Source organism: Elephas maximus, chromosome 5 (genome assembly GCF_024166365.1).
Source record: "Elephas maximus indicus isolate mEleMax1 chromosome 5, mEleMax1 primary haplotype, whole genome shotgun sequence".
Lineage (NCBI taxonomy): Eukaryota > Metazoa > Chordata > Mammalia > Proboscidea > Elephantidae > Elephas > Elephas maximus.
The window spans coordinates 158,210,227-158,236,878 of NC_064823.1; the positions used below are offsets into that span (position 1 = coordinate 158,210,227).

The 26,652-nt window shown below is 46.2% G+C and overlaps 1 protein-coding gene across 4 annotated transcripts in view; it reads right to left on the reverse strand.

The window, feature by feature from the left end:
- EVC2 (EvC ciliary complex subunit 2) overlaps positions 1-26,652 on the reverse strand; it is a 198,472-nt gene that overhangs the window by 111,049 nt on the left and 60,771 nt on the right. For all 4 annotated transcript variants that reach the window (XR_007517705.1, XM_049886523.1, XM_049886522.1 and 1 more), the window contains exons 8-9: positions 21,540-21,674; positions 15,851-15,990 (exon numbers count right to left, since the gene is read on the reverse strand). Coding sequence is in view for 3 of the 4 variants with exons in the window: in XM_049886523.1 (XP_049742480.1) it covers positions 15,851-15,990; positions 21,540-21,674 (275 nt within the window). In the remaining variant the exon portion in view is untranslated. The remainder of the gene's footprint in view (positions 1-15,850; positions 15,991-21,539; positions 21,675-26,652) is intronic.

Here is a 26,652-nt window from a genome sequence, read left to right on the forward strand (position 1 = left end):
TCACTCGTCAGATGCTTACTGGCCCTTGCTTGGTGCCACCAGACCTGGGCCACCAGAGGGGTTTGGGGTCTCATGTGGGAGAAGGACATATAACCCGATCATTGCAAACAATGTGGTGTGCGACTCGACGGAGCCCCAAAGGCAGGGAACATGCATGCTTACTGCTTCAGTCTCTACCGTATCACACATACCTGACAGACTCCAACTCATGGCGCCCCCACGTGTGTCAGGGCAGATCTGTGCTCAGTAGGGTTTTCAATGGCTGATTTCTCAGAAGTAGATGGCCAGGACTTTCTTCCAAGGTGCCTCTGCATGGGCCCAAACCTCCAACCTTTTGGTTAGCAGCCAAGCACGTCAACTGTTTGCACCACCCAGGGGCTGCACCTGTCATATACTAGATGCTTGGAGTAGTTAAGAGCTACGGCTAACTAAAAGGTCAGCAGTTCAAATCCACCAGCCATTCCTTGGAAATACTATAGGGCAGGTGTACTCTGTCCTATAGGGTCACTATGAGTTGGAACGGACTTGACAGCAAGGGTGTTTATTTTATTTTTTTAACCAATACAGAAAGAAGAAGCAAAAGGAGGGCAGAGGAAGGAAGGAAAGAAGAAAGGAAGGAAGGAGAGGGAGAAAGAGGAAGAAACAGAGGAAGGAATTGGTTGATTCTTCAACCATTTTATTGAAGTCTATTCTAATTAATCCATGAAAATTCAAGAGCTCCCTGAAACCCACGGTGAAATCTACCAAGGATGCACTAGTCCATCATGAGGTGACTCCAACAAAGGGCTGGCTTTCAGAAGGAAAGGCAAACCAAAACCACGCACAGATCACTGTTCTAGATTATTTCACTTTGCTAACAATTCCATTCCTTGAGAAACAGCATAAAGCATATGGCAGGTCCCAGAAACCAAAAAGAACTAATGGGATCATCTCACCACCCTCCTGGGTGTGATGAGTATATTGCTGTTGAAAGAGCTGGAAACTGCTGAACTTTCTCCAGCGTCCTCAGAGGCCCACTGCTCTGCTCTGCTCTGTGGGGACGTTCACAGATGTTTACGCAGCATCCCCCCAAAACACGGGCCTGTGGTTAGTGTTGGCCCAGAAGACAGGAGCACGGGGGCCCAGGAGTCCACACACCGTGGCACATGGACAGGCATGAGCCCACCCCTTCTCATGTCCCCTCAAAGGCAGATGTGCAGGGGACCCCCCCATCCGCAGCCTCATTTTACACAAGGGGACCCTGTTAGGGCAGCAGCTCTGGCCTCTCTCCTCTCTCCCACTCACTGCTCCCCTCAGGAGGTGCCTTCCCTGATGGGGGAGATGAGAAAGGAGAAACTGAAATGTTACACATTATTTGTGGTACGAGGCTAAGCACTCTCCTGCTAACTGAAAGGTTGACAGTTCAAGTTTGCTCAGAGGTGGCTCACAAGAAAGGCCTGGTGACCTACTTCCAAAACACTCAACCATGGAAAACCGTAGAGAGCACAGTCCTACTCTGACACACCAGGGCTTGCCATGAGTTAGGACTGACTTCATGGACAACTGGCATGCTCTATAAAGTCCCCTGGCACACTGAATTGGCAAATACAGGACCAGCCCTGTGTGTTGCTGAGTCCCTCAGATTTTTTGCCACCCTGGGCATGTCAGCAAATGACCACAAAAGTGCCATGAGTATTGATTCCGGGGTTTGTGATGGATTGAATCGTGTCCCCCAAAAAAGATATGTTAAGGTCTCTCATGGATTGAATTATGTCCCCCACGAAGATCTGTCAACTTGGCTAGGTCATGATCCCCAGTACTATGTGACTGTCCACCATTTTGTCACCCGATGTGATTTTCCTATGTGTTGTAAATCCTGCCTCTATGATGTTAAAGAATTGGGATTAAGGGCAGTTGTTAATGAAGCAGGACTCGGTCTACAAGACTGAGCCAATCTCTTTTGAGATATAAAAGAAGCCATCAGAGAGACAGGGGAACCTCATACCACCAAGAAACAAGAGCCAGGAGAATACCGTGTCCTTTGGACCTGGGGTCCCTGCGCTGAGAAGCTCCTCAACCAGGGGAAGATTGATGACAAGGACCTTGCTCCAGAGCTGACGGAGAGAGAAAGGCTTCCCCCCGAGCTGGCACCCTAATTCGGATTCTAGCCTCCTAGACTGTGAGAGAATAAACTTCTCTTGGTTAAAGCCATCCACTCGTGGTATTTCCGCTATTGCAGCACTAGATGACTAAGACAAGGTCCTAACCACGACTATCTGTGAACGTGACCTTGTTTGGAAACAGGGTCTTTGAAGATGTTATCAGTTAGGTTCACAAAAGGTCATACTGAAGTGGGGGGTGGGTTCCCTAATGCTGTATGAGTGGTGCTCTTGGAAAAGAGGAAAAGAGACAGGGAGACAGAGGAGGGACTCCACGTGACTGCAGCTGAAGCCAAGCAACACCTGGAGCCACCAGAAGTTGGGAGACAGGCAGGGAACCGGTTCTCCCTCAGAGCCCCACAAGAAATTGACACTGCCGACACTCTGATCTTGGACTCTCAGCCTCCAGAGCTGTGAGGGGATGAATGTTGTTTAAAGCCATCCAGTTTGTGGTATTTCGTTACGGCAGCCCCGGGTCGCTCGTACCCAACCGGCTGCCATCCAGTCAATTCCAACTCATGGCGACCCCACGTGTATCGGAGTAGAACTGTGCTCCACAGAATTGTTTTCTCTTTTAGTTGATTTTTTTTCTCACTGTGGTAAATATGTATATAACAAATCGCAGGCCATTTCAACGTTCTTCACGTGCACAATCCAGCGACGCTGGTTATGTTTATTGCGCTCTTCAGCCATCACCGGTAGCCACTTCCAAATTTCCCCTTCGCCCTTAACAGAAGCTCGGTGCCCCGCCCCCCACCCCATAGGGTTTTCAACAGCTGATTTTTCAGAGGTTCACTGCCAGGCCTTTTTTCCAAGGCACCTGTGGTGGGCTCGAACCTCCAACCTTTTGCTTAGCAGTGAAGCACATTAAACATTTTTGCACCACCCAGGGTCTCTAGCAAGGAATGCCAAGGAGGACTGGCAGACACCAGAATCTAAGACAGAGGCATCAACACAGCCGAGACTCTAATTTAGGCTTCTGGCCTCCACAACTATGAGAAAATAAACATCTGTCCTTTAAAAACACCACTTGTGGTATTTCTGCTAGGGCAGCGCCAGGTAACTAAGACACTGGGTGGCAGGTTTTTAGAGATGAGAAACAGAGCTGCCTCTCTGTAGCAAGTCTGTAAAAGAATTAAAAGGATAACATTATTTTTAAACATGCCATATGGTTGGCCCATAAAAAAACTACTCAATAAAACTAAAATAAAGCCTCAATTCGACAAATACTCATTGAACATTTACTTTGCACAAAACAGCTTAGAGGCGATGTTGGCAGCATCCAAAGAGGGAGACAAGCTTCACTCTAATAAGAAAGGAAATAACACAGGTCTGGGTGTCCTTGCTCTCTATTTTCGTTGCCTCCCTGGAAAATCAAAGCTCAATCTTTATAAAAAGCTGTGCTGTCAACAGGACAGTGGGCCTGAAAGCACTGAGGCCCGGCCTGAATCCAGGACCACCAGCGTGAGCCTTGTTGTTATTAGGTGCCGTCGAGTCAATTCCAACTCCTAGCAACCCATGTGACAGAAGAGAACTGCCTCACAGGGTTCCCTAGGCTGTAATCCTTACAGGAGAGATTGCCAGGTCTTTCTCCTGTGGAGCAGCTGGTGGGTTCAAACCACCAACCTTCTGGGTAGCAGGCAAGCACTTTAGCCAAGGCACCACCAGGGCTCCTTAGTGTGAGCCTAGGCAAGACCAATGAACCTCTGAACTTTAGCTCCTTGTCTAAAAAATGAGAGCTGCTGGGAGAATTAAATAAGATCACGGGCAGGACAGGCTTGGGAGTACTCAGACCCAGAGCGAGGGCAGAGCTAAAGTACCGCAGGTGTTCTATGCTTCTAGAAGCTTCCGGGATCCAGTCAGTCCCACTTCCCCTTCCTCTCCAACCCAGCAAGTAACCTCCATTATGACAACAGTCAAGAAGCCTGATAAATTTTGAAGGAAATGTTGTTGTTGTTGTTGTATGCCATCGAGTCAATTCTGACTCACTGCAAACCCATGTGACAGAGTAGAGCTGCCCCGTAGGGTTTCCTAGGCTGTAACCTTTATGGGGGCAGGTTATCAGGCCTTTGTTCCTCGGAGCCACCGGTGGGTTTGAACCACCAGCCTTACAGTTAGAAGCCGAGTGTTTAACAATTGTCCTGCCAGGGCTCCTTTCAAAGGAAGTAACCATTGCCACTGAGTCAATTCCAACTCATAGCGACCCTATAGGACACAGTAGAAATGCCTCCAAAGGGCTGCCAAGGCTGTAATCTTTAGGAAAGTTGACTCCCACATCTTTCTCCCATGATGCCGATAGTGGGTTTGAACTGCCCACCTTTTGGTTAGCAGCCTAGCACTAACCATTGTGCAACCAAGGAAATCAACCAAAAAACCAAACTCGTTGCCGTCGAGTCGATTCCAACTCATAGCGACCCTACAGGAAAGAGAACTGCCCCATACGGTTTCCAAAGAGCTGCTAGTGAATTTGAACTGCCGATCGTTTGGTTAGCAACCTGAGCTCTCAACCACTGCGCCACCAGGGCTCCACCAGGGAAACAGTCCTCCTCAAATCCTCTCCTCACGAGGCAGCCTGAGAATAAATGATCTAAAAGATAAACAATCACCCAAACCAAGGATATGCTCTTTGTCAAAAATAAATCACCAAGATAGAGCAAAGTTACGGCTTTGGTCTTAGAGGTGAGGTGGCAATCAGCTCACCTAATGGCATATTTAAAGTCCCAGCAAAGCCTCATGGAAGAATTACAATTGGGATGCGGGATTTGCTACAGAAAGAAAGCTATTTTTAGAGGGGAGACTATCACAGATTTCCACGCATGCTAAGCCCCTGACATTCTGAATGACATTTTCTTTCCAGGAGCGCCTGCCTAGGACTGACTATAAGCCAAGATGGAAAGATTAAAAGTAATTGACAATTTTTTAAAAGTTTGCCAGGTCCCTAACAGGAGCATTCAACCAAGTTGCCTGAACAGAGCTGGCATCCAATAAATATCCAATGTCGGGGTGGGGAGGGAGGTGGGAAAGGGCGGAGGGAGAAAGGAAGAGATAAATTTAGCTCTCAAGCTGAACACTGTCAGGCCATGCTTGATAATCAACATTAAACACTCTTAAGGCAAAATAAGCTAGGTTTCCAAGGAGAAAGAAATATAAACTTCTAGAGCTACTAAGTGCTTTATGAGACTAAAACCTTTGTAAACGTCACCATCTCTATTGCATTAAAGCTTCAGGACCAGCAAATTCGGCAGCTGTTTCCAATTTCATATAATGTAGGGTACGGAATAGTGGGTGGTGGTTGTTGTTAGGTACTGTCTAGCGGTTCTGGCTCATAGCGACCCTATGTACAACCAAACGAAACAGTGCCCGGTCCTATGCCATCCTCACAATCCTTGTTATGCTTAAACCCATCGTTGCAGCCACTGTGTCAATCCATTTCACTGAGGGTCTCTGCCTTTTTCACTGATCCTCTATTTTACCAAGCATGATGTCCTTCTCCAGGGACTGGTCCCTCCTGATAACATGTCCAAAGTGCATGAGGCAAAGTCTCACCATCCTCCCTTCTAAGAAACATTCTGGCTGTACTTCTTCCAAGGCAGATTTGTTCATTCTTCTCGTTGTCCATGGTATATTCAACATTCTTCACCAACACTGTAATTCAAAGGCATGAATTCTTCTTCTGTCTTCCCGAAGCATTGTCCAGCTCTCGCATGCATGTGAGGTGACTGAAAATACCGCAGCTAGAGTCAGGCGCACCTTAGTCCTCAAGGTGACATATTTGCTTTTTAACACCTTAAAGAGGCCTTTTGCAGCAGATTTGCCCAATGTAATGCATCGTCTGATTTCTTCACTGCTGCTTCCATGGGCATTATTGTGGATCCAAGTAAAATGAAATCCTTGACAACTTCAGTCTTCTCTCCGTTGATCATGATGTTGCTTACCGGTGCAGATGCGAGGATTTTTGTTTTCTTTATGTTGAGGTGTTATCCATACTGAAGGCTGTAGTCTTTGATCTTCATCAGTAAGTGCTTCAAGTCCTCTTCACTTTTGGCAAACAAGGTTGTGTCATCTGCATAACACAGGTTTTTAATGAGTCTTCCTTCAATCCTGATGCCCGTTCTTCACATAGTCTAGCTTCTCAGATTATTTGCTCAGCATACAGATTGAATAGGTGTGGTGTAAGGATACAACCCTGACACACACCTTTCCAGACTTTAAATTATGCAGTAGTTACAGGTGATTGAATGGGTTGGCTTTAAGTAAAGCAGATTACCCTCCAAAATGCGGGTGGGCCTCATCCAATCGGCTAGAGGCCTCAAGAACAAAAGCAGCATTTTCCCTGGGGAGTATTCCGTCTCCCAACTATAAACAGGCATCTAGCCAGAACTCCTCTCTTCCCTGTCACCTGACCCGTGGGCTTTGGACTTCCAACTCCCCACAGTTGTGTGAGACAATTCCTTGAAGTAAATCTATTTCTCTCTCCCTCTTCTCTCTCTCAGCCACTCTCATAAATAGTGGAGCTGGAAATTAACCCTTGATTACATATAATCAAGTCACCTAAGGGATATGAAGAGTCCTTGAGTGGCAACAAACTGTTAAACACTTGACTAAGAGTGTAAAGGTTTTCGGATGAAACCTACCCAATGGGGCCTCAGAAGACAGGCCTGGCGATCTGCTTCTGAAAGGTCGCAGCCTTGAAAACCCTATGGAGCAGTTCTACTCTACACGCATGGGGTTGCCATGAGTCAGAATCGACTTTACGACAACAACAACAACAATGGCATATATTAGAAATGGTGCAATGGTTAAGCACTGGGTTGGTAACCAAAAGGTCAGCGGTTCAAACCCACCAGCAGCTCTGTGGGAGAAAAGACCTAGTAACCTGCTCCTATAAAGATTATAAGAAGCACTGCAGCCAGAATGCTCCTTAGAGGCAAGGATGGCGAGACTGCGTCTTACATACTTTGGACATGTTGTCAGGAGGGATCAGTCCCTGGAGAAGGACATCATGCTGGGCAAAGTACAGTCAGCAGAAAAGAGGAAGACCCTCAATGAGGTGGATTGACATAGTGGCTGCAACAATGGGCTCAAGCATAACAACGATTGTAAGGATGGCTCAGGACCAGGCAGTGTTTTGTTCTGTTGTGCATAGGGTCGCTATGAGTCAGAACCGACTCAACGGCACCTAACAACAACAACAACATAAAGATTACAGCCTAGGAAACCCTATGGGGCAGCTCTAATCTGTTCTATAGGATCACTATGAGTCAGAAGCAACTCGACAGCTCCTAAAGACGACATGTGGTGTGTATATATGTTATCAGGAGGGACCAGTCCCTGAAGAAGGCTTGGTAAAGAGGAGGGCCAGCAAAAAAGAGGAAGACCCTCAAGGAGATGGATTGATACAGTGGCTGCAACAATGGGTTCAAACAGCAATGATTGTGAGGATGGCACAGGATCGGGCAGTGTTTTGTTCTGTTGTACACAGGGTCGCTACGAGTCAGAATGGACTTGATGGCACCTAACAACAACATGTTCATATATACACACACACACACACACACACACACACATTGGAGCCTGGTGGCATAATGGTTAAGAGCTTGGCTTGGCTACTAACCAAAATGTCAGCGGTTCAAATCCACCAGGTGCTCCTTAGAAAACCTATGGGGCAGTTCTACTCTGTCCTATAGGGTCGCTATAAGCTGAATCAACTCGACAGCAATGGGTTCGGTTTTATGTACACACATACACACACACACGTGTACACACACACACCCATATATCTCTTACTGGTTCTGTTTCTGCAGAGAACCCTGACACTGAGCTTCTTATAATCCATCACACTTTGAGTCAAAAACAAAGGAAGGAGGACTAATACTTTCATATTTAAACTATTATATTACTCTGGCCCAAAGGTTACGGAGTACTGTCTACCTGCTAATTAAATATCCAGGTACGGATCACACACACCAAATCATTTCCCTCGACATTTCATGTTCCTGCTTTGGAAGAAAACTGACTTTGAGTTAGGAAATACTCTGAGAATTACCTGCTCATCCCACTTAATAGAACAAACAACATCTATGAACCTCCTTCAGTAACCACCCGCCTTTCTCCCTCCTTCTGCCACCCCTCCCTCGTCCCTCTTGGGCACTCTGTGGCAAATTTTAATTTATCACACTTGGCATTCTGATTAGGGAATTAAGGTAAAATGAAGGACTGCATCTGAGCATTGCACAAGGCTTAATTAGCCAAGCCAGACTGCCTGCCACCCAGAAGGGGATGAACAAGGCCTGACGCCCACCTCGGTGCAAGGTCAGCCTGCGCTTGGGAAGCTGGAGGCCGGCACTTCACAGAGACGCTTTGCTGAGAAGGAGCACACTTCTGAGCAGCGTGAAAACCCGTTTCCACTTGAGTATCTGTTCAGCTCACAAAGTGGTCCAAGTCAGACATAACAGAACATTTCTCTCCAGCCAACAAGGAGTCATCGGAAAAAAGAAAAGGCAGAGTTGTTCACTTCAGGTTCTATCCAGATCCATCTCTATAAGCCACAGGATACTGTTTCCAGGTTCCCAGGAGACAGGATCAGACAGATGCCCGATTCTGCTTCCAAGCCCCGCGCCCCCATTTTCAGTGCTATTTTCTGTTCTCTTGAGGAAGACTCAAGAATATACTAATCAATCATCTTGAACACGCCTCTTTAGCTTCTGCCAATCTCAAAGCGATGGACTGACCCAGTGGCTGTAACAATGGGCTCCAACACAGCAGGGATTGTGAGGAGGGTGCAGGACCAGGCAACATTTCCTTCTGTTGTATACAAGGTCGCTACGAGTCGAGCCAACTCAATGGCACCTGACAACAGCTATCTTCCCTTTGCTAACCATAAGGATATCGGTCTCAGAAGAAATACAACCAGAATGTTCCACAGACATGAGGATGGCAAGACTCAGCTCATTTACTTCAGACATGTCATCAGGAAAGACCAATCACTAGAAAAGGATGCCATGGTTGATAGAGGGTCAGTGGAAACAAGGGAAACCCTCAATGAGATGGGCTGACATAGTGGCCGAAACACAGTGATGATCATGAAGATGGCAGTTTTGTTCTGTTATACATGATGTTGCTATGAGTTGGAGCTGACTCAAGGCAACTAACAACCATCTCCCCTTTAAAGCAGACCCAGGCTCAGAGGCAATGATGGGCTTCAGGAGTCTTTACAAGCACACCTCTCCTTCATACCATTAAACTTCAGAGTATCCCAGGGAGGTAGGTTATGGTTTCTCCACTGGAGAGATGGGGAAACTGAGGCTCAGAGAATTTTTATGAAATATAATGTATCCAGGATGAAATAGTTAGAAGGCTCAAGTTCTGTTCTGTCACTCACTAAATAGTGGCCCTGGGTAAACCTCTTAACCTGCTGAAGGATCAGATTCTAACCCTTCCTACCAGAAGGTGTTACTGTTGTTCCGTCCATGGAGTCGATTCCAACTCACGTCGAGCCTATAGGACAGAGTAACAGAATAGAACTGCCCCACAGAGTTCCTTAGGCTGTAATCTTCATGGAGCAGATAGCCAGGTTTTTCTCCTGCAGAGCAGCTAGTGGGTTCAAACCAACAACCTTTCAGTTAACAGCTGAGCACTTAACCACTGAGCCAACAGGGAGGGCTCCAAAGGTATTACTATGAGAACCAAATTAAATAAGGTGAGTGAAAGAGACTGTAAATTTTTCAATGCTACACAAATATAGGAGCCCTGGTGGCACAGTGGTTAAAAGCTTGGCTGCTAACTAAAACCAAAAAGGTTGGCAATTCGAATCCACCAGCCTCTCCTTGGAAAACCCACGGGGCAGTTCCACTGTCTTTTAGGGTCACTATGAGTCGGAATCAACTCGACGGGTATGGGTTTGGTTTTGGTTTGGACACAAATATAAGGTATTACATAAAAATTCTGGTTTCACAATTTTGTCATCATTGTTATGACTATAAATCTATAGAAATTATGCCCCTTAGGCAGTATGCAGGTGAGGCTATGCACCTTGAATCTAGAATAAGTAAGGTTCCTATAAATGGAATCCAGGTTGAGGGGTCCTCACCTGCCCCTTCATAATCAATCATCACTCTAACAAGGAAGGAAAGATCAAATCAGATAAAACCAGGTAAGAATAAGGTCTGTTCCACATACAAGCTCCCTGAGGGACCAAACTGCTGGGCTGAGGGCTGTGGGGACCTTGGTCTTGGGGATCACCTGGCTCAACTGGTGTATCATAGTTTAATAAAGAAAATGTTCTACACTCTACTTTGGTGAGTAATGTCTGGGGTCTTAAAAACCTGTGAGCAGTTGTCTAAGATACTCCACTGGTCTCACCCCATCTGGAGCAAGGGAGAATAAAGAAAACCAAAGACACAAGGGAAAGATTGGTCCAAAGGACTAATGGACCACAACTACCATGGCCTCCACCAGACTGAGTCCAGTACAACTAGATGGTGCCCGGCTACTACCACTGACTGCTCTAACAGGGATCATGATAGAGGGTCCCAGACAGAGCTGGAAAAAAATGTTTAACGAAATTCTGACTCACAAAAAAAAGACCAGACTTACTGGCCTGCAGAGACTGAAGAGACCCTCAGAGTATGGCCCCCAGAAACGCTTTTAGGTCAGTAATGAAGTCACTCTTGAGGTTCACCCTTCAGCCCAAAGATTAGACAGGCCCATAAAACAAAACGAGACTAAAGGGGCACGCCAGCCCAGGGGCAAGGGCTAGAAGGCAGGAGGGGACCGGAAAACTGGTAATAGGGAACTCAAAGACGAAAAAGTAGAACGTTGACATGTCATGGGGTTGTTAATCAATGTCATAAAACAATACACATACTAATTAATGAGAGGCTAGTTTGTTTTGTAAACCTTCATCTAAAGTACAATAAAAAAGAATGAGGTCTCTTTCAATGGTTGAATTATGTGGCTTCAATGGGTCTTCCAATGATCTTTCCCCAGATTCAGTGTCCGGCTGTTCCCATGAAAGTAGACCCTCTCATTCTTCCTCTCTCTGGACATTTCTGCAGTCTCTGGATCTGCTGAGTAGCCTGAACCATGGGATTCTCCCTCCTTCCCCACTCAAAACACAATCAAACTAACAAACATTCAAACAAACAAAACAGAAATCAGGGAATTCACCCTGGCTGTTTCCCTTCCCTTCAGTGCCCAAGCTACATGCCCATCCACATACACACACAGTCATACCACAATCAGTCACCAAGTTGTGTACGCTCTTCCTGCTTAACCCCCTCCTCCCCAAGCCTATTGCTCCTACCCTACGTCACCCATCAACGCCTCCTACAAGAGTCTCCCTGCCTCCATCTCTCCCCTCCAAGCCATTCTCCATTTCCATCCACCGTGGTCTTTTATAACACAAATATGCCCATACTTAAAAACCATTCCCTAGGTCTAAAAGTGCCTACTGTGGAGCCTGGAACCCTCCATGATGTATCCCTCACCTCTCCACCCTCACTCTCCACCCACACATGTAACACAACCATGACCAGATATACCAGACTGCTTACATAATACCAGGCACCAGGTATTGAGCACTTTGTATGTTCCAGACAGCATGCCAGTCTTTATATGCCATTCTTATGAGGAATGTTCTACAGTTATCTCCACTCTGGTGGCGTAGTGCTTAAGTGCTATGGCTGCTAACCAAAAGTCGGCAGTTCGAATCCACTAGGCACTCCTTGGAAACTCTATGGAGCAGTTCTACTCTGTCCTATAGGGTTGCTATGACTCGGAAACGAGTCGATGGCAACGGGTTTGGTTTGGTTTGGGTTTAGGCTTAGCTGGGAAAGGAAACTTAACCGAGGTCACACAGTGGCAGAGTCTGCATTCAAACCCTGGTCTAAAGGGACCATGCTCTTAATCAATGCACTAGCTGACCCTATTGCTCCATGCTATTTTGAGCCTGGTCTATTTCCATGTCTATTTCCCTCATCAGACTCCCTCTGATGATGGAGGCTATATCTGGCTCATCACCTAGAGTATGGTTTACACAAAGACGCCTAGAAGGTTCTACTCCCAGTAAGAATCATCTAGGTAAATGTGGACCAACTACCTCAAATAGAAAAGCTGGGAAAAATCAAAATCTGTTTGAGCATACCTGAGAGATAACAACATAGTGAAAAATTACAGGGCCAAGACGTGGGAGAAGAAAGAAACCCAGAGAGGGCAGCCCCACATCTGGAACCTCTTTTTCCCTAAGGGCACCTGCTGATTCTAGAAGGGGCTGATAAGCTGAGCAGAGCTTTTGACAGACTGATAGAGCTTGGGGACCAAAACCTGGAGTCCAGAGACTGCCAAAGAGAGGTTCCCCTTGGCTTTTGGTTGGGACTCTGAAGGACCATTTCTTAGAAGAAAAGGTATACTGGAAATAGGCAGCCCTGGCGCAGTGGTTAAGGGCTCAACTGCTAACCAAAAGGTTCGAGAAAGATGTGGCAGTCTGCTTCCGTAAAGGTTACAACTGTTGAAACCCTATGGGGCAGTTCTACTCTGTCCTGTAGGGTCACTGTGAGTTGAAATTGACTCAATGGCAATAGGTTTGGTTTTTCCGTTTTGAAGGAAATGAAGTCCAGTTTTGCACGATCTCAACCCTTGGTTGGATTAAGGTACTCCTGGAAGATTACATCATCCCTGTCCTCAAATTATCTTCTCAATTTTCATGTACAATGTCTGGCACATAAACAAAAATACCTAGGCATATAAGGGGACAAGAAAATCTGACTAAAACTAAATGGAACAATAGATAATAGATCAGACCCAGAGGTCCAGATAATGGGGTTTTCAGACAGAGACTTCTAAAATTGTTATGCTTAATATGCTTGGAGCCAGGCCTCCTGGGCTTAAAACCTGGTCCTATCATTTCCTTTCCTGACAGTTGTGTGTCAGGGTTGTATCCTTTCACCATACTTATTCAATCTGTATGCTGAGCAAATAATCCAGCAAGCTGGACTATATGAAGAAGAACGGGGCATCAGGATTGGAGGAAGACTCATTAATAACCTCTGTTATGCAGATGACACAACCATGCTTACGAAAAAGGAGAACTTGAAGTACTTGCTGATGAAGATCAAACACCACAGCCTTCAGCATGGATTACACCTCAACATAACCAAAACCCAAACCCATGGCCGTCAAGTCGATTCTGACTTATAGCAACCCTACAAGACAGAGTAGAGCTGGCCCATAGAGTTTCCAAGGAGCACCTGGCAGATTCGAACTGCTGACCTTTTGGTTAGCAGCCGTATCACTTAACCACTACACCACCAGAGTTTCCACTCAACATAAAGAAAGCAAAAATCCTCACAACTGGACCAATAAGCAACATCATGAAAAACGAAGAAAAGACTGAAGTTGTCAAGGATTTCATTTTACTTGGATCCACAATCAATACCCATGGAAGTCGCAGTCAGCAAATCAAATGATGTAATGCATTGGGCAAATCTGCTGCAAAAGACCTCTATAAAGTGTTAAAAAGCAAAGATGGCACTTTGAGGACCAAGGTGCGCCTGACCTTAGTCCCGGTATTTTCAATCGCCTCATATGCATGCAAAAGCTGGACAGTGAATAAGGAAAACCTAAGAAGAATGACACCTTTCAATTATGGTGTTGGCAAAGGATATTGACTATGCCATGGACTCACAGGAGAATGAACAAATCTGTTTTGGGAGAAGTACAGCCAGAATGCTCCTTAGAAGCAAGAATGGCGAGGCTTCATCTCATGTACTTTGGACATGTTACCTGGAGAGACTAGTCCCTAGAGAAGGACATAATGCTTGGTAGAGGGTTAGTGAAAAAGAGGAAGACTCTCAACGAGATGGATTGATACAGCGGCTGCAACAATGGGCTGGAACGTAGCGATGACTGTGAGGATGGTGCAGGACCACGTAGTGTTTCATTCTGTTGTACACAGCGTTGCTATGAGTTGGAACTGACTCAACGGCACCTAACAACACCAACATCATTTACTAGTGTGTGCCCCTGGGCAGCTACTTAACCTCTCTCAAATCCTCATCTATGAGGTGGAAAAATAACAACACCTACTTCATAGAGTTGTTAAGTGAATTATATGAGTCAGAACAGTGTCTGGCACATTTGTTGTGGTTGTTGTTGTTGATGTTAGTTATTAGTTACCATTGAGCTGGCTCCAACTCATGGCGGCCCCACGTACAACAAAATGAAAAGTTACCTGGTCCTGAGCCATCTTCATAGTCATTGCTATGTTTCAGTCCATTGTTACAGCTGCTGTGTATTTTCAGGGCTTTCCAACCTAGGGGAGCATTCCAGCAATTTATCAGACAATATTCTGTGGTGACCCATGAGGTTTTCATTGGCTAATTTTCAGAAGCAGGTCACCAGCCCTTCCTTCCTTCCTAGTCTGTCTTAGTCTGGAAGCTCTGCTGAAACCTGTCCACCACGGGTGATCCCACTGGTACTTGAAACACCAGCGTCACAGCTTCCAGCATCACAGCAGCACACAAGCCACCACAGTATGACAATTTCAGTATTTATCAAATAAATAAACAGAATTGAATTCAGCTCGGCGGACCATCACATCACCTGGCCCAACCTCTCTCTCCAGTTGCCTTTTTCCCAACTCTTCTACACTCAATACTCCAGCCTACACGGCAATCATATTTAGCTATGTCAAACATGGCTTGCTCATTTCCCATCCTTGCACTTGCCCTTTCTTCCCTCTGCCTGAAAAGCCTTTCCTCACTTAACCCACCTGGAAAACTTCTACTCATGCTTCAAGAACTAGTAAAATGTCACCTCCTCTGGGAAGCACTTCTACGGCCCTGCCAACGCTAATGGCTTCCTCTTCTAGGCTCGGCCAGCCCTGATCTTCTCTTCAGCATGGTGCTTGCCAAACTTTGTGGTCACCTGTCTCTGGGTGCTGTCCTTCCCACTACACGAGGCTGCCTTACAGCAGGAACTACGTCTTATCTCCACCAGCGTCTGTCATTTTGTCACAGTGTGGAGCCTCGTGTATTGCTGTGATGTTGGAAGCTATGCCACTGGTATTTCACATGCCTGCACGGCCACCCATGGTGGACAGGTTTCAGTGGAGCTTCCAGATTAAGACAGATTAAAAAGAAAGACCTGGCCATCTATTTCTGAAAAGTAGCCAATGGAAACTCTGTGAAGCACAAGAGAATATGTACAATATAGTGCTAGGAGAGGAGCCCCCTAGATTGGAAAGCACTCAAAACACACAGTGGCCTCAACAATGAACTCCCGCATACCAACAATTGTGCAGATGGCACGGGATTGAGCAACGTTTCGTTCTGTTGTGCATGTCTTATTCATCTCTTTTCCTAACTGCCAAGCAGTGTTCAGTAGACAGCAGGTGTTCGATTATGACTAAAACCAAAAAAAATCCAAACCCACTGCCGTTGAGTTGATTTCCGACTCATGGCAACCCTACAGGATGGAGGTAAACTGCCCCTAGAGTTTCCAAGGGGTGCCTGGTGGATTCGAGCTGCCGATCTTTTGGTTAGCAGACGTAACACTTAACCACTAAGCCACCAGGGTTTTCCGATTATGACTACTGAGTGCCAAATGAATGATTAATGGAATGAATGAACGAATGAGACATACTCAGTGTTTGCTCTCATTCTCCTGCAGACAAAGCCCATCTTTGAAAGTATAACGCAATTTATAATTCTTACTCTTCTAAGGCTTGCAGCATGCTCCCGGGGTCCTCGGAAGACAGAATGTCTACCATCTGGTCATTGAGAGCAAGATCCTCATTCACGCCATCGGCCGAGGTGAACTGGGAGTGTTCCAGCTTGCTCTCTTGGTGCTGAACCTTCAGGAGAATTTCAGAAACAACAGGTTAGTGGGCCTCCTTGTGAATGCCATGTGAGAGAAGGTGGGGGATCTGGAGTCAGAAAGGTCAGTGGGCCCTGCCACTCATGAGAGGGTAAACTCGGGTAAGCCATTGCACTTCCCTGAGCCTCTGTTTCCTCATCAGAGAAATGGGCTCATAATTCCTGTAGCCCTGCACAGGGGTGTTGTGTGGCTAAAACGAAGCAATGAATGGAAAAGGCCTTTGTAACCTGTAAAGACCAATAAAATATTGTATGACCATCATCATCATCATCAGAGGAAACTGCAATCAGTATGGTGGAACTTAGCACCAAAGGTCTAGCGGGCTTCAAACCAGAGTGCAGAACTTTGAGACGAAAAGGACATTAGAGATAATTAAGGCCAGTCCTCTGACTGTATAGATGATATATATCTTCTGTCCCCAATATTATTAATTCTGCAGAAATGCAATACCCAGGGCTAACATTTAAGAATCCCTGCCCCTTTGCTAGGTAATATTCTTTGTATAGGTTACATCATTAAGCTGTTCCAACAACAAGGTAAGTGTTGCCCCACTTTGCAAATAAGAAAACTGAGGTTCAGAAAGGTGAAATAACATCCTCTAAGGTCCCAAAGGGAGCCCTCGTGGTACAACGGTTTAAGGTCCCACAAGGGAGCCCTCGTGGTGCAACGGTTTAAGGTCCCAAAAGGGAGCCCTCGTGGTGCAACGGTTTAAGGTCCCAAAAGGGAGCCCTCGTGGTGCAACGGTTAGGTGCTGGGCTGCTAACTGAAAGGCTGGCGATTCAAACTAGCCCAGCAGCTCCTTGGGAAAAAGCACTAGCAATCTGCTCCCACAAAGGTTACAGCCTAGGAAACCCTATGGGGCAGTTCTACTCTGTCACATGGGGTCGCTATGAGTCGGAATCAACTCAACAACACCTAACAACAACAATGCGGTCACAGACCTCATAAAGAGCCAGGCGGGTATCTGATCCCAAGTCAACCTAGCTCTGAACGCTGTCCCCTTCTGCTTTACACACCATGTCATCTCTATGGTTGCCGCCACACTGGCAGAAAACAAAGAAAAATGTGAAAAGAGTTTATTCTGGGATGGAGGGGAAAAAATACTGCAAGGGCTGTCAGGCCTTAAATCAAATTCACCCTTGGCTAGCCTCTCCGAGATTGTAACAGTCAGCCTTTAATCTCCAGGAAGTAAATCCTGCACCTCCCTCAAAGCAGCCGAGTGCATTCTGTTCTTTTCTGATTGATAACAGCTTGGGAAGAGTCAGTAAAATGTCTGAGTAGACGGGCCATTTCCTTCTTCCCACTTTTGCCCACCAAGGAGGCCATGGGCTGACCTCACTTTAGAGTGATAACCCCACCCTCCAGGAAGCAGGAACAGAATGAACAATGGGTCCTAGGCTGGGAGGGCCTTGCAGTGCTCCAGACAGAGGGGGGCCCAGAAGTCCACGTCCCAGGCTCAGCTTGGCCATATTAAGTCGTTGAACCTCATGGGCCTCGGTTTCCTCAATACAAAGGCAGAGGGAGGAAGACGGCGGATGCGCCTTTGGAGGACTCGTCTTGAAGACACCAAGTCACAACAGCCCAGCCTCCAAGGGTCCCACAGGAACACATCAACCTGCCAAGGGTGCTCACTATCAACAATGCCTTCTGGAAAGCTTCAGAGAATTTGTCCCCCTCTGTCAACTGCCACCTTGTTTTCCTCCCTCCGTCCCTCTGTAAAAACGGTGTGGGGGTGTCAGACCTCCTCATCTAACTTCAGGAAGGGGAGGAGAGAGAATCAAGATTAACATCAGCCCAAGGCTGATTCCTATGAGGTGGAGGTCAGACATACCTACACTCTCCAATCTGTTAAATTCTGACACCAGCCATCCCTCCCACGGCACTCTCTACTTCTCTGCTGGGTTAGATAATTCGTTGCAATGGTCACACAGAACTCATAGACTATACTCAGTTAGGGGGTTTATTAAGAAAGTAACAGCTTACAGCTTGGGATCAGGATCAATAGGCTACAACTCCAGTTCAAAATCAGGAAGGATGTAGGCAGTCTCCCTTCTTAAGTGTAGGACAGCTCTCTCAGCTCCTCTCGGCCCCCTCAGGATAGGCTCCTCTCAGCCCCCTCAGGACAGGCTCCTCTAGGCCCCCTCAGGACAGGCCTCCTCTCTTGGCCCTCAACCTTTGGCCCAGCTCAGGCCTGGCCTCTGCCCTGCTCAGGAAAGTGTTATAAAGCTCTTTAGCTGGTAAGTGCCCAGAGGCACCTCACTCCACCAGGGAGCCTCCTGCCTGAAGGCTCTCAGCTCTCTCACTCCATGAATCAGCACACTGACTGTATCCACCTCACTCCATGAGCCGGGAAGCCCACCTTGCTGTCTCTCGCCGGTCTCCTGGTTCTGCTGCTGCCATTTTTCTGACACTGCTTCTCACCATCTTTCTCTTTCTCCTGGGTCTAGGAGGTTCTCAGCACAGGGACCCCAGGTCCAAAGGATGCACTCTACTCCCAGCTCTTGTTTCTTGATGGTATTGAGGTCCCCTTTCTGCTCTGGATTGGCTCTCTTTTAAGCCTAGCAGGATAGCAAAACTGACCAATCCCCTTGTTAGAGTTCCATACGCCTTATTTGCATGGTACTACCCCCCACAGAGTTTCTATGCACCTTATTTGCATTCTTAACAGGTTGTCCAATCCCCTTGGTGGTCTGCTAACTCCTCATTTGCACAGTTTCACCCAATCATTTCATGGGAGTCACAAGACCACGCATGGCTAGAATGGCCATATTAAAACCCTTTCAAGACCTAAGTATTTTCCACTTTGAATTTTTTTTAACACCATGTGTTTTTCATTAATGAAAGCATGCTAAGTCATGGAGTGTTTTTATATTTTTAGTTGGTAACATAGGTTTTGAGAAATATTATGTGGGAATACAAGCTTACCACAAAACTTGAGGGGTTCTCAGGCATCATGATTGATGGATGCTTGACTTTCCCACTGGTCATGGAAGACACGATTTATTGTGGGGCACCTTCCATTAGGTTACGTGGGGAACCTCTGGTTTTCCAAATATCACACATACCAAAAAAAAAAACAAGCCCACCAGGACTCCCTAACTATCACACAGGAAAGCATAAATATGTTTACGAGGCTTATCTAGGGGTACAAAAGCCAAAAGAGACAAAATTTTTACCCAATCACATTTCCTGGATGCACTATCTTACATTTAAGCCTGATACTTCTGCTATTTTTGCTTCAATGAATGTTTCTTTCACCTTTCACTGTTACACAAATCCCCATTGGAGGGTAACAAATACTTTTAGTGAGAAAAGGTCCCAAGAGACCTGAGAAGCAGAAAAAGTGGGTGGGATACCAAATGTCCCACGGGTCATGAAACAGTTAAGTAACTCACTGCACTGCATCTCCCATACATTGGTTGGCCAAGAGCTCATTCATTCCTTCACGTATTTATTGAGTACCTTCTAAGCTACAGGCTCTATACCCAGCAATGTGGACTGTAGCAGATACCACTGGTTCCCTGCCTATATCCCATTACCCATACCACTTCAGTACCCACTAGCCCAGGATCCACTGCCCAACACTTATGTTTCTTTCTCTGAATGCTTTCTCTGACCTTCAGAGTCCATGCCAGAGAAATAATGTCACCCCTCTTCCTCACCCCCACTTTACCCAGAAGCAGTCTTCAATCAATGACTATTGGGACCTGGTTAATAGATACCCCAGCTCCCTGGAATGACTCTGAGGCTAGTTCTTCACTGTCTCCCAGAGGTCCACAGCGGAATTAAGCTCCAGGTGCCAAAGTGGTAACCTCATGATAACTCACCCTTTATTGGCTGCTTTCTCTGCCCTGTCTAGCTTCCCCACCCCCACCGTTATTTCCTGGTGTCATCTCCCATACAGATTATTTGAATTTGAATCCTTATCTCAGGGTCTGCTTCTGTGGGAACCCAAACTAAGACAGGAATGCAGAGCTCTTTACAGGTTACAAGTGCTGGATGGAGCAGAGAAAAGCTAGTGTGGGCACCCAGAAAGAGGGCTCCTCTCCTGGCCAGGAGGTGACCAGAGAAGACATCCACAATGCCCCAGCTGAGTCTTAAAGGATGGGTAAGAATTACACTCACTGAAGCGTGATGAAGTGGTTGGAAAGGTGTGTAGGTGTGAGCACGCGGCGCTCGGCATGTTCAGGGAACACCAAGTCATTCTGCATGGCTGGAGGTGGAGGTGGGAAGTGGAAAGTGTCACTGCAGGGTGAGCCAAAGTCAGATCACAGGGAAGTAAGGGGTAGCTATAAGTCATGCTAAAGAGTATGGGCTGTATCCTGAGGATAATAGCAAGTCTCTGAGGACTTTTTAGCAGGAGTGGAATGAGATCTTATGGGGATAGCTTCATGGATGTGAATCAGCATAAAGCCAGTTCCTACAAGGTGGAGATCAATCATATCCCCACTTTCCCACTTCCCCATCATTTCTGACATCAGCCACCCACACAGCACTCTGTCTCTCTCTGTCTGACCCCAGCCACCCAGGGCTAGGTCAGACCTTACAAGTTAAGAGGACACTGTCCTAGGGTTCATTAATTGGCTGGAATGACTCACAGAACTCACAGAAGACATTATATTCACAACTACTGGTTTTACTACAATATTGTTGTTGTTGTGTGCCATCAAGTCGATTCATAGTGACCCTATGTATGACACAGTAGAACTGCCCCATAGGATTTCCTAGGGTGTAATCTTTATAGGAGCAGATCACCAAGTCTTTCCTCCTGAGGAGCTGCTGGTGGGCTTGAACCACTGACCTTCCAGTTAGCAGTTGGGTGCTTAAGCACTGCATAGAACTCCTTTTTACTATATTAAGAAGATAAAAATCAGAATCATCATAAGGAAGGGATGCACGAGCAAGGACTGGGAAGGTTCCAATGCAGAGCTGCCATGTCTCAGAGGGCACGTGACCCTCCCTTCACCAACCAGGAAGCTCTCTGAGCTTTGTTTTCTAGGCTTTTATTGGCCAGTCCTACATGATAGGCAAATACATGCCTCCTCAGGCTAGTTGATATCTGCCTCCCAGATAAGTTGTTTCTGCTCTGGCCAGCCTCCACTTGCCAGCACAAATCATCAGGTGTGTTCTGGAAGTCCCAGACCAAGACACCTCAAATGCCACCTTACTGAGTAAAACAAGGTCCAGTACCCCACAGACTTAAATTAGGGTGTGGCAGAAATACAAAGCCCACCACACAGGTGGGGTGGTCAGCGATTCAGCGAGACTGCAAGGGCTCTCAGTGCTGGCTGCAGGTTAGAATCATCCAGGCAGCTTCTAAAAATTACTAATGATGGGGACCCCTCCCAGGACGGTCACTTCAGAATCTCTGGAGGTGGGGCCTGGACATTAGTACTTGTCAACATCTCCCCAGGTAACCTTGATGCAGACCTAGGATTGAGAACCACAAACTGGGGAAGACACTTCCATCTCAGCTCTGCACCAACCAAACCACCCTCGGGAAAGAACACTCACGTGGAAACTCACCTGATGTCTGTTAAGCATGTTTCCCTTTAAACACTGATATCGAACCATGAAGAAAAGCGTGATCCAGGTCAGGGCAAGAGAGACCATGAAGGCACCGAAAAATCCTGCTGCGTGGAGACCGTGGTTTGGTAGAACCTACAAGGACGAAAGAGAGAGCATGCATTTGTAGTTTTACTTTACATATTCAAGTCAAGTACACGACTAACAGTTCTAGCAGAACAAGGACAGGCTTTGCAGTCCACACAGCCAGCCTGGGTTTGCAGCCCAGCTCCGCCACCTAATTCCCGGCTATGGGACTTGAGGATGTCATTGGAGCCCTCTGCACTTGAGCTTCCTTACAGCATGGATTCCACACAGCACATTTGTAAGGATTACACGAGACGGGCACCAACGGAGCTTACGCGTGCTGGCCTGCACATAGTAGGCTCCATGTAGCCCCATGCCTGGCACATAGTAGGCACTCAAGAAATGTTAAATTCCCACATGGGATATACAACCCCAAGGCAACACTAGGAATTCATGAAATTTTCCAAGAGACGAGGGGCAGAATCTGCCAGAGTAACAATTGGCAAGTCATCCTCCCCTTCCTTGGACACTGTCTGCCCTGCCCTGCCCTGCCCTGCCCTGCCCCGCCCCACCCCGCCCTGCCTTGCCCTGCCCCACCCCGCCCCACCCTGCCGCGCCCTGCAAACACTTCTCATCTGAGGCACAGTAACTCTTGACTCTGGGAGCACAATGGAGAACGCACATGGTTGGGAGGAATTACAAAGCAGGTAGAAGACAGGCACCAGGCATTCATGCAACCAGATGGGATGGTCATGAGAGCCTGGGTGGGCTTAACAGGCCCAGTTAGTTCCTCTCCCCTCTAAAGACCTCTGCTGGGCTCCAGCCAGTAGCAGCCTGGGACCGACGTGAATCCACTGATAGGACAGAAGTAACTGACATCAAATAACAGAAGCAGGAGAGTCCCAGGCACTCCACATCCCACTGCCCTCCCTTTCCATAAGACCAACCAGTTGCCGCGGAGGCCATTCCAACTCATGGCAACTCCATGTGTGTCAGAGTACAACCGCACTCCATAGGGTTTTCAATGGATAATTTTTCAGAAGTAGATTGCCAGGCCTTTCTTCTGAGGTGCCTATAGGTGAACTTGAATCATCAGCCTTTTGGTCAGCAGCTGAGAGAGGTATCTGTTGCAACACCTAGGGATTCCAAAGAACAAACCAGTTGCCATCAAGTTGACTCCGAATCATGGGGAACCCATGTGCTTCAGAGTAGAACTGCATTCCATAGGGTTTTCGATGGCTGTGATCTTTTGGAAGTAGACTGGCAGGGCTGTCTTTCAAGCACCTCTGAGAGCATTTGAACCACCAACCTTTCAGTTAGTGGGTGAGTACTTAGCCATCTGCACCACCCAGGGACCTAGATAATGATGTCAACAACAATAATGGTTCAGGCTTGGGATAAAGCTGTGTTCTCAAATTTGAGCTGCATCAGAACCACCTGGAAGGCTTGTGAAAACACAGATTGCTGGGCTCACTCCCAGAGTTTCTAATAGGTCCGGAGTAGGGCCCAAGAATCTGCAGTTCTAACAACTAAGTTCCCTGTATTCGAACGGTGGTGTTGACAAAGAACATCAAATACACCACAGACTGCCAGGAGAACGAACAAGTCAGTCTTAGAAGAAATACGACCAGGATGCTCCTTGGAGGTGAGGACGGTGAGACTTCCACTCACTTACTTCGGAAACGTCATCACAAAAGACCAATTGCTAGAAAACGACACCATGTTTGGTAAAATGGAGGGTCAGCAAAAACAGGGAAAGCCTCAGTGAGACGGACTGACACAAAGGCTATAAAAATGTACTCAAACACAGCAATGATTATGAAGATGGCGCAGGACCAGGCGACGTTTCGTTCTGTTATACAAACGGTCGCCATGAGTCGGAGCTGACTCGATGGCAACTAACAGAAATAACAAGTTCCCGGGAGATGCTGCTGCTGCTGGTGGTGGTGGTGGTCCAGGGACCACACCTTGAGAATCACTAGGCGAAGAGCTTCACAAAGATTAGCTCGTTAAACTCTCCCCGAAACCCTATAAGTGCAGGATTTCAAATCCCAAGAGGTACCTTTAGCAAGTGACTTCACCACTGTGAACCTCAGCCTCTCATCTGTAAAATGGGCATCAAATAATTACCTCAAAGCAGGAAGACTGACAGGTCCTCGGGTGGGCAAACAGTTAAGTGCTTGACTACTAGCTGAAAGGTTGGCAATTTGAACCCACCCAGAGGCACCTTGGAAGAAAAGCCTGGCAATCTGCTTCTGAAAAGTCACGGCCTTGAGAGCCCTATGGAGCAGTTCTACTCCGCACACATGGGGTCACCATGAGTTGGAATCAACTCAAGGGCAACAACAATGTGAATATTAAATAAAATAATGACTACATGGGAGCTTAGTGCAAAGCTTGGCTTATTTATTTATTCAACAACTATTTATTGAGTGTCTATTACCAGGCCATATGGTAGAAAGTCATCAGGTAGTGAATCTTTCTTCCCTTGCGTCATTATATTCTTTACGTAGCACTCACTGGTCTTGGGCTTACTCTCTTTTTGTGAATAATGGCCTCCAACAGCACAGAAAGAATGTGGACTCGGAAGGCCTGGGTGTAGTGCCCAATGCTGGCACCTATTGGCCATGTCCCTGTGGAGCAGTTCTACTCTGCACACATGGGTTTGCCATGAGTCAGAACCAACTTGACAGCAACAGGTTTGGTTTGGTTTGGTGTGGTTTGGTCTGGCATTGGGAAAATCACTTTATCTCTTTTTGCCCCTGCTCCTTCTCTTGTAAAACGTAGATAATAACTCTCAGATGGTTGTTCTGAGGATTCAAAAAAAAAAAAAATTCAACGGAAATGGTTAGAAGAATGCCTGGCCCATAGCACTTGCTCACTAAATCCAAGTGACTACTGTCCTCCCGGAAACCTTGGTGGTGTAGCGGTCAAGTGCTATGGCTGCAAACCAAGAGGTCGGCAGTTCAAATCCACCAGGCACTCCTTGGAAACTCTATGGGGCAGTTCCACTCTGTCCTATAGGGTGGCTATGAGTCGGAATCAACTCGACAGCAGTGGGTTTGGCTGTCCTCCCTTCCTTTGTGACCTGGTAAGTAAAGTGATTCTACTGACATGGTGTTAAGATTGAATTGTGCCCCCAAGAACATGTATTGGAGTCCTGGCCCCTATACCTGTGGATGTGACCCTATTTGGAAACAGGGCTTTCTTCGTTACGTTAACTTTGTTATGTTCATGCCCAAGTAGGGTGGGTCCTAAACCTAATCACTTCTGAGTTGTAAAAAGAGCAGAACAGACCCAGGGACGCACACAGGGGAAGACATCATACAGAGACAGATGCACACGGTAGACGCCTCTACAAGCCCAGAAACGCCAAGGATTGATTGCTGGCAGCTACTAGAAGCTATAATAGACAAGGAGGGAGCTCCTTCTAGAGCCAAGCCCTGAATTTGGAGTTCTAGCCTCCTGGACTGTGAAAAAATTCATTTCTGGACTTTAAAGCCATCCATTTATGTTATTTTTGGTACGGTAGCACTGGGTAACTAAGGCACACAGTGATGGAGATACTATGTGTGGTTATTCATTAGTAAGAGGGCCTCAAGAATATAGACATGGGCTAAGATAGCCTCACTTTTTTTTAAATCCTTTTTATCTTTCGGAGTGCTTTAATCAACTTGTTTATACTCAAAATTGAAAGGAAAAAAAGCCTGTATATGTAAGGTTTTTAAATGTTCAAATCAAAAAGAACATCGAAGAGGAAATCACCAAATCAATGCCATTTACAGTAGCCCCCAAGAAGATAAAATACTTAGGAATAAATCTTAACAGAGATGTAAAAGACTTATACAAAGAAAACTACAGGACATTTCTACAAGAAACCAAAAGAGGCTTACGTAAGTGGAAGAACATACCTTGCTCGTGGATAGGAAGACTTAACATTATAAAAATGTCTATTCTACCAAAAGCAATCTATGCATTTAATGCAATTCCGATCCAAATCCCAAAGACATTCTTTAAGGAGATGGAGAAACAAATCACCAACTTCATATGGAAGCGAAAGAGGCCCCGGATAAATAAGGCATTACTGAAAAAGAAGAACAAAGTGCAAGGGCTCACTCTACCTGGTTTTAGAACCTATTATACCACCACAGTAGTCAAAACACCTATGCTCATCCAAAGACTTCACCAAAAGAGTAAAAAGACTACCTACAGACTGGGAAAAAGTTTTTAGCTATGACATTTCTGATCAGCGCCTGATCTCTAAAATCTACACGATACTGCAAAAACTCAACTGCAAAAAGACAAATAACCCAATTAAAAAATGGGCAAAAGATATGAATAGACACTTCACTAAAGAAGACATTGATAGCTAACAGATATATGAGTAAATGTTCACGATCATTAGCCATTAGAGAAACGCAGATCAAAACTACAATGAGATTTCATCTCAGTCCAACAAGGCTAGCATTAATCCAAAAACACAAAAGAATAAATTCTGGAGAGGCTGTGGAGAGATTGGAATACTTCTACACCACTGGTGGAAATGTCAAATGGTACAGTCACTTTGGAAATCGATTTGGCGCTTCCTTAAAAAGCTAGAAATAGAACTACCATACGACCCAGCAAACCCACTCCTTGGAATATATCCTAGAGAAATAAGAGCCTTTACACGAACAGATATATGCACACCCATGTTTATTGCAGCTCTGTTTACAATAGCAAAAACATGGAAGCAACCAAGGTGCCCATCAACGGATATTCATAAATTATGGTATATTCACACAATGGAATATCATACATCGATGAAGAACAGTGAGGAATCTGTGAAACATTTCATAACATGGAGGAACCTGGAAGGCATTATGCTGAGTGAAATTAGTCAGTTGCAAAAGGACAAATATCGTATAAGACCACTATTATGAGAACTTGAAAAATAGTTTAAACTAAGAAGAAAACATTCTTTTGTGGTCACGAGATGGCGGAGGGAGGGAGGGAGAGTGGGAGAGGGGCACTCACTAATTAAATAGTAGATAAGAACTACTTTAGG